The following is a 9,464-nucleotide window of genomic DNA, read 5'->3' on the forward strand; positions in this document are numbered from 1 at the left end:
CTAAACACATCTAAACAGAAGTGACGCTTTGAATTGGGCCCATTTGTGGAGGAGCTGAAGTGGCCGAGTGTGAGAGAGGAGGGGAAACACATTTGGCATTCCTGCTCCGCAGCACTCCTCTGGAGGGGAGAGGAGATGACTTCAGTCAGGTCAAAAACTGCTGTCTGACGTGCTCACGCTGTTCGGAGCGGCCAATCTGGAGTGACAAAGTGGTTATTATGACGTAGAGGCAATCAGGCAAATAGAGACATGATGACTATTGTTAGGGAACTTGGGATCAGTTCAAACCTGTGAGTACACTTTGCTGTTTGAAGCGAGCCACTTTCTGTTTTCTCTACAGAAATTACAGAGGACGGAAATTCTAGCTCCAAACACATAATGAGAGATGCAAAGATACACAAAGATCACAAGTCAACCCCTGAAGAAAGCAGAGAGTGAAGGGGGGGGGGGTTGTTGGACAGAGGAAGAGAGGAAAATGATAATTCAGTATCTATCACCGGTGTATTAATATAGACAAAAGTCAAAACAAAGACCTGAAAACTGAGGACAGACAAGGCAAACATTTTTAATCCAGTCGCTGAATACGCAAAGCCCTCAACTTACTCTGCACAAGTTAGTTCAAACAGCGGTCTGCATGGCGGTTCATTGGAGCGTCATTGTTTTCGCTAAGTGAATTCCGCCCCCTTCTTCCCCCCACCTCCAGCTCCCTTCAAACGCGAACACTGCACTGAGTCAAAAGCCACCATTTGCACACCTCCCATACTGGCAGAGAGAGGTGGGCTTGTTTTGACACTTTGTCCCCACTGGCGCCCCTAAAAGGCCCGACTCCAAAGGAGCCCTTGAGTGCTCAGACTTCATTAGAGACTGGACCTTTTTCAGCCGCCCAGCTACTCAAGGCCCCGGCCTGAAAAGGCCCATTCGGCTCCCATATTGTTTTCTTAATAGAGCTTGTGGCTATGGCCCCCGGGTTCGTTTAGCATTCGTGGGCAAGGGCCTGTGAAAGTGTGTGTGGTGTCTGCGTGTGTGTGTGTGGAGTATGTGGGTGTGTGTATGTATATTCGCCCTAAAGACTTGTGGCGGGGTGGGGGGTGGGGCGTCATCGGATCCAGAATGTGGACGGGATGGACGAGAGAGAGAGGGATTTTCAGGCCAAGGCCACAGCCGGCATTTGACGAGGAGCGGGGGAGCCCATTAAAAACATGGCAGCCAGCACGACCATATGGAATGGCTAAGGTAAAGCAAAGCGCCGCGCCTCTGGAAATCTCACTTGCGTGCTGGTGGTCTCTACCATCGGTGGAGTTATAATGGACACACACACACACACCGCGCTGCGCGCGAAGCACTGAAGCGCGACACGAGAGAGCAAACGGGGCTAAACGTGGACGAGACACCTAAGTGCAGGTGGACACGCTTTCGGCACCGGAACAAAAACGGCCTACCGGCCCACGGCGAGCTCTCCGCTCAGCGGGAGACAAAGGCAGTTCTGTGCAGGCAGAGCCCTCTCTGCCTCTGCTGTGACACCAATTAGACAACAAAATGGCTCGTCCCATCCCCACCCCACCCCACTCCACTCCACCCCACTCCACCCCAGCCTCCTGGCTCCTGGCTCCCCATAAAGGAGGAAATGTTTGCTGGCAGTCACGCAGTGGGGAGCAGGGAGAAGAGTCTCCCTGTCCACCTGACCCCAGCCTACCCTGCAGGCCAAACCCCACAGCAAGCCAGCAGAAAGGGGCCAATTCTGTCTTCTTCGGGGGATATTTTTATGCTAGTCCCCTCCACTGAGCGAGCGAGTGAGCGAGTGAGCGAGTGAGTGAATGAGTGTGCAGATACGTAGAGACAAAGAGAGGGATGTGTGTACGAGAGCGTGAGACAGTAAGTGTGTGTGAGCGACCACACGGCATGAGGGAATGACAGAGCATGTGCTATGTATGGGTAAGGAAGAGAATGAAAGAGTGTGTGTGTGTATGACTGAGTGAGAGAGAGAAAGAGAGAGAGAGAGACAGAGACAGAGGCTATATATATATATGTGTGTGTGTGTGTGTGTGTGTGTGTGTGTGTGTGTACACACAGACACTGCCCTTCCCTGGGGCCTCCCGCTTGAGCACATCTCCCCCGGTGAGCTTCAGAGCAGGGGTACAACTCTGCTGATCACCCCTTGCAGCTTCCTTTCTCATCGGCTTTATCTTTATGGACTTTCACTGATTCGCATTCTTCTGATGCAATACGTGGGCGTATTTTCTTCAAATTTGAACCAGACATTTTGAATTACAAATGATTATGCTACATGCATGCTCTACAAAAGTGTAGTTAACTGATTGACATCTTGGCTAGTACTGGTTTCTATTTAGTTTATTACCTATTTTATTTTTATCAAAAGATGATATAGACGTGTTTTACGCACACACATACTCACATGACATTGGCATAAAGGTTAAAAATTATCCTGATAACATTTACATTCAATGCTTCTTTTAAACGCAGTTCGGTGCATCTTGTAGGGATGCGACTGTGGGAACAATAGACCAGTGTCCCTATCTTTCAAACAGATGTCTTTATCCATGATACTGGAGGAAGGGTGGGGGGGGGGGGGTACATAATAATTAAATTTTCTCCGCTTTTCTGACCAGCCAATAACCATTCTTCACTGAGGAGAGAAAAAAAAGGAAAGTGAACTGCGTCATTCATCTCAAGCTTGGAGTCATGCATGTGAATTAAAGACACAGGAAAGAATCTCTTAAAGAATTGAGTTACATGGGATTGGGTAGGGGGTGACCTCAACAATAAGCGCCCCATTCTCCCACTCCTGTCTGTTCACCCATCGAGCTGCACAACCCTCAGTTCGTGTGTGTCTGCTCAGTGCAGACTTTTGGTCTCCTGTCTATGCCCTTATCATTTAAGTTAATGCAAACATAGTGACTTGGTTTGTGTCCAGCCTCCAAAACACAGACTGCCATTGCATTTGGCATTATATTGTGTTTACTGTTCTGGGTGACTGTCTGTATTCAGTGGCATTGATGCTATTTAGTTCAATTACAAGAAACTTGCTCTAGTAGCATTTATACTGAGGCTGGTAAAGGGCATGACTGTGTGCTTGGGTTTGCCTTTCGCCCAATGAACAAGCTCCTTTTGGTAAACAAATGCAAGGTTCAGAAATCAACGATGGCACCTGACTATTGCACAGCTCTGATCTGGCATGGTTCTTAATGTAACCATTAGGAGGGCATATCCAAGCAACTGAAGCCGGCATGGGGTGTTTACAAACCCTGCACAGCACAGTCCCTTCAGCACAATTACACCACCATGTCCAATGCAGAAAAGCTGTGAGTGGTGACAACATGTATTCACTGATGGATGCCATGTGTATTCTTTCCTTCATGTGTTTTTACGCATGTTTGTCCTTTCATTTTTCTATTTTGCTTTTGTTGTTAGCTCGTCATGTCAAACAAAGGCTAAAGATAAACACAAGCCATGTTCAGTCCCCAATTCTCTCCACGGGCAACAACTGTTAAAGATTTGCTGCGTACGGACACAATACTTCCCATCAGTAGTTTTACTTTGCTGCTTCACGGTCTCAATTTATCTACATAACAGATGGAAAAAGAAACAAAAAATACGTATCCAGGAGTTGGCTCAACCTATCAGAAAGAGCCTTTTGAGCGGGATGACGACGTTGACCATGGTCTCAGAACCAAACTGCACCAAAACTGGACCAAAATGCAGACTGCAAGATACAAGCTCTCCCACATTCACAATCATCTCCTATGGGCTGCAGTGCACCCAATATGACTTCTGTTGTGGCTCATTGAGGTAACGTGTAGCACTGCAGTTCACAAGCTTGTAGCATATTTGACTGGAATAGAATTCCACAGGTGTGTGCATGTGCAACACTAAAAAGGTCTTGCAGGTAATTTATGATCAAGAAAGAGGATAGCACGCACCCACCAAGTTACACAATGTTCATAGGCATTTGAGTATTCATTTCACCTGAACAGCCCTCATCACTTGTGGTCATGAAAATGAGAAGATGTGTTGTATGGCATAAAACGATATGATCACACATTTGAGCCGAACACAATCTCTCTCAGTACGCTACATAACAAGAGACCAGGAGGATCACATAGTCCATCTCAGTTTTTCCCATACATGTGCACCAAACAGCAATACCAGCTAAACCAGCTCAACAAGAGACACACACACACACACACACACACACACATACACACACACACACACACACACACACATACACATACACACACACACACACACACAGACAGACACACACACACACACACACAAGACATGTCTTAGTCTGGACATGGAAATTGTGTTGTATTACATGATATCAACACATGAAGAAAAATATCAAGAGTTCTCAAAAGCGTCATTTATGCATTTTTGGAGGAGGAAAAAAAAATCCAGATGAGCTATGATTTCTGACGATGATTTCTCAAAATATTCAAATAAAATGCAAAAATATATTTTAAAAATGATCAATCACACATCCAGCATGTAGCACAGGTGACCCGAGTATAAACTACATTATTATAGTGGGCTCACTCAAGCCCATGGGAAATACGATGAGCCACAGATATATCGAAGGAGAGGGAAACAAAAACATGCAGGTACTCAAACGTGGAAACAACATCTTAGAAGGCTCTCTCCACATGAAACCCTACTGTGCGATTTTGTCGCATACATGATTTATAAAACTAAGGGGAAGGCATGTTACAGGACTACAAAACAATATCCATCTTTCAACAGTGCTTTGGTATGAGAAGCACAAACAGAAATGCTCAAACGGCGGAAGAAATCTGTTTTGAGAACACTGTCGCTGTGACGGTCTCGGAGCTGTCAGCATGCTCCAGTAAGGCCAGGCATGAGTTATATGAGGGGCTTAATTGGGCCAGGCGGTTGTGACTGCCCACCACCTCAAAGGACAGATCTGAAACTGAAGGCAAGCAAATGCCACTTTTGTCGTGTGAGTCAGTCAACTCACCCCAAAACACCTGCCACTCACACATACTCTCGCACCCCAAACGGCCAAACACACGATTCGGAATGCACACACACCCCAAGTTGCAAACTATTCCAGTGTGTTACTTCCCAGGATTTTATACATAAGATGTGATGCTCTCTCTTTAAAATATATATATATATATATATATATTGCCTTTATATATAGGAGATGTGATGCTCTTGCTCTCTTTAAAAAACTATATCACATGCATACTCCCTCACTGAACAGCAACACCACCAAGAAGTGTTAATGAATCTACAAGGTAAACAGCTATAAGCTATTTCAAGCCTTATTTGTTCTCCTCGATTCAATTACACTGTATAAGTATCCTGTCTAAGCCTATTATGATTTCTAACACACCAGCAACTCTTGGAACAGAATCAAAATAATTGTATGTTGACAAAGATGATGTTTTCTGAGTGTAAGAGTACAGGGATACACCCTCAGTGGTTAATTTTTCCTTGTAGGAAAATTGCCTACATTCAGACTCAAACATTTTTATTCCATAACCCAATCAATTTTGGAATAGCTAACTTCACATGTCAATTATGCATAAACATATTCAAATTCAGTCAGTATATCATAAATGGGACACTCTGAAAATAATGCCTGGTTGTCCGACGGGGATTTCAATAGACATGTGTGACAAAGGTCCAAGGTTTATGAAAGAAGTTCACAATGATAAGCATGCAGCAATATAACAGTTGTTGGTGGTATCCGGTGGTCTTTTGTTCTCAGTCAGATATCGAGCCGTATCTAGTTGACATTTAAGAACCTGTCCTGGTTGTGACATTTTGATTTCCTGTGCAATTACGCCTATCTCACATGTTATCAATATAGTCCCTGAAGACATTTTGCAGGCTTTGGCTGCACTACACAACACAAATTTCGCACAATAAAAGCCTCATAACATTTGTTGCCGGAGATAAAAATGTCAGTAGAATGAGTATGTGAATGTGTTCTGATGTGTAGACTAGCCTACAACAAGAAAGGACCCATGCCGCGAAAGAGGGGGGAAAAAGACAGCGAGGCTCCAACATTCCAACCCGCTTGCAGCGGCTGTTCTAACATGTTGTAAATACAACTTGTAAGTAGGTAAAAAAAAGTTGACTTGTAACATGTTCACATCATGAAATACTGTAGTAACCAATCACCGTTTAGCGGACAGAGGACAGTCAGAAACTACTGCGTTACACCATCACAACACTGTCAGGCAAAGGATTTAACATGATGCGCACATCATGTTTTAAAATAGCCAACCGGGAGAGAAAAGTATTGAGGAAGCGCCCTATATTAAGATACATCCGTACGGTGTTTATTTCATTGCTTATAATGTTGATGAAATGACATAGGCTATAGCCTACGTGATACAGCCAAGGTAAGCTACAGTCCTATCACCATTAGTTGTGATAGTGTGAATCACCTTTGAACAAGTTGACGTCCTTCACGTATAGGCTTCATAGTCTACTAATTGGACTTGTATGTTGATTCATTCGGATAAAATATGACAAAGCTAGGTTGTAAGTGAATTAAAGTCAAATTGAAACCTCAAATCCTGTTGAGGACTATGAAATCACTGCTGGGATCTGTTACTACAAGTACTCCAAAAGGTTTGACTCCATGTATTGGGGACATATTGTTATAAGACATATTTCCCAGTAGGCTAAACTACTTCCAGTACAACTGAAGCTGTAGACCCCCTCTTTCCAAGTCATCGCGAAAACAGAACATCTTTCTAGGAAGCACTTACCTGGATTGAGAAGCATCAGAGTTAACAGAGTGCCACAAAGCACCGCAAGATTCATTTCGGCTGTTGTCTCTGGATCTAGCCTATATTTCTGCAGCTCTGGTATTTGCGGTTTTCAAAGAAGCTCCTCTGAATCAGCGGAAATGTAACACCTAACTAATTTCATATCATGGCTGAGTATGTGTAGTTCCTTCAGTTACGACCCATCTAAAGTTGAAAAGTTGACGCTCACGGCAGATTACAGACTAACACTACCGCACTGCCACTTGTGAAATCTTCAACATGTTGTGTTCATGATCCGCTACTGCTATGATCAAAAGGAGCTTCGGACTATACCAAACCAGCCATAGGGGATCAGTCAGATATTTTTAGCCGCCTTTCGCAAAAGGTGGGAGCAAACCAATGCTTTCGCTAAACTGCTGTCCAAAAAGTACACCGTTTATAACATTTAATAGTGGTAAAAGATTTTTCACAAAATGATTCGATAAAGTTGCCACTTTAAAATGTCCAAAGCCACCTGGAGGTGGTCATAGTTTGCAGTGCCTTAGACTCATAGCGATCTCCATTTAAAAGTTGCCATTGCCTTCACGACCTAGTCGCCAAAGTGTAGAGATTGAAACCCGTAAAGTTATTACACGCACGTTGCAACTATGTAACAATGTTTTGCTACGTTTGCTACAAAAAAGGTGCTTCTGTCTGAGAGTCTGTCCAACGTGTTTGAACTCTTTCGGAAAACGTACCCATGCAAAACTTTGGAATTGGAGGGCTGGTAACTCACTGTGCTTCTCAATCAGCTCATGAAGCTCAGACATGTAGCTTTAATGTACGTATGTTTTGTTGCCCGGGTGTGTGTATATAAGCGATAACTAAAGTAGCCATAGTGTATTGAAATGGGGTAAATTGGGATATGCACTAGTGGTTGGTGCTGAATAGACAAACACGACTTCCTTTGGATTATCACTAATGCCGCCAAGACTAGGATAGACTGGAAGACATTGCAGTTAGGCAAATGTGCGATTTTGACCAACAAATCCCTGACGTTTAACTGGACTAATCTGATTAACAATTCAGTGATGCATCAAGCTCTCTAAATTAAGCTAAAACAACTCGCAACTCCCTTTCCCGTAATCATGTTGTCATACAGACTACAGGACATCCATGAGAGTAGCCTACAACAGACAAACTCATCACTGTCATTGCTCGTGTAATTTGTGATCTGTGATTAAGATTCGGCATTGGTTAATGGAATTATACAGTGTTTCACGCGCAAAACAAACCTCACGAATGACAAGGTTAACGACAGCATAAAGAGTATGCGAAACAAGGTAGGAAGTCTGTTCCTCTATAAATCAGTTTTTAGTTGTTTATGAAAGTAAAGCACTACAAGTAAATTGAAATGTAAATCCAAGGATAGGGAAATATGACCTCTAGGCTAATGTTCTGTAGGGTATTTTCTATTTCATGTGATATGAAAATGTTATGTAGCCTACATCATATTTGTGATATTGAGGATTTTCTTTTGGAGCCACTGCTGTTTGGCCCTTGAAGACTGATATTCATAAAGTTAATCTCACATGACCGGGCCGGGCCTATAGGTGTCAATAAAATGGACAGGAACTTATTTATCACACAAAACAACCCCTTTTTACTCTAGGTTTTAAAATGTGTCTATGGGGGTTGAATCACAACAAGACGACCTTGACAAAAAGTTTACATATTTGTCCTAATATAAGTGTAGGCTATACAGCCACAGATGTTGCCGGCCACCTGTGTTCATAATTGTTTACCGCCTGCATCACGGCCCTTAGAAGTGTCTCTTAGAAGTGGGGTATGCATAAGCATTTACGAGAAATATGTAGTGAAATGCGACCCAGACCATTTCGGCAAGTGGTTTGAATGATCAAGTCATAAATCACAGTGCTATATTCACATCACCAGGTTTAGGTGATTCAACCTAGTTTTGCCTGATGTGACATAGACATGATGTTTCCGAGGCTGTGTGAACCTACAAATCGTATCCCATTTAGATTTGAGTCACTGTAATGTGTGTTTCTAGACTGGGTAGCTTTGGTCAGATTGGCATTTGTGCAGCATTTTACGCATGGGCTGAGCACTTTGTAATTTGCATGGCAAAACCAAGAGTAAACAGAGTCCTAACCGTCCTGTGTTTTTCACAGTGGGTGGCATAGCCAGAAGAACACACGAGTATGGGAATATAATGTTTATTTACAAATGTACAACCCAAACATCCACTGTGCGCTCATTAGTCAGTGCAGCCAGCGAGTGCACTCTCTGCACCAGCTCTATGATAGTGCAATGTAATGAATGTTTTTAGGAAGTGTAATATCAAGAGACGATTAGCGCCAACCCCTTTGAGCAGTTGTCTTTGCCAGCTCAAAGCAAATGCATCTTGAAAGTATTCAAACTGTGTAGAGTGGAGAGTATGTGATATCAAGTGTACTTCGAACAACCCAAACAGTGTTTTTTTGTGTATCCCCAGTAGGCTCTTGCAAACCAGACTATAAATAACGTGCCTATTCCAGGTAATTCAATAGCTCTGAATCATGGAGCAAATGGATTTGGGAGGGTGGGGATGTAGCTTTTGATGGGATCTGGATGGTCTATTACAGCATATAGGAAGGAAGTGCCAACTGCCACAACTGCCAGGGGTATCCTTAGGGCACTGGTGTGGGCACA

At 43.5% G+C, this 9,464-nt stretch overlaps 1 protein-coding gene across 2 annotated transcripts in view; it reads right to left on the reverse strand.

Annotated features, from left to right (window-relative positions):
- Positions 1-7,033, reverse strand: part of lrp4 (low density lipoprotein receptor-related protein 4) — a 93,070-nt gene extending 86,037 nt beyond the window's left edge. For both annotated transcript variants that reach the window (XM_062549964.1, XM_062549963.1), the window contains exon 1: positions 6,771-7,033. In XM_062549964.1, coding sequence (XP_062405948.1) covers positions 6,771-6,825 — 55 coding nt within the window. In that variant the 5' untranslated portion in view covers positions 6,826-7,033. The remainder of the gene's footprint in view (positions 1-6,770) is intronic.
- Positions 7,034-9,464: the final 2,431 nt, after the last annotated feature.

The sequence above is a fragment of the Sardina pilchardus genome, chromosome 11 (assembly GCF_963854185.1).
Source record: "Sardina pilchardus chromosome 11, fSarPil1.1, whole genome shotgun sequence".
NCBI lineage: Eukaryota > Metazoa > Chordata > Actinopteri > Clupeiformes > Clupeidae > Sardina > Sardina pilchardus.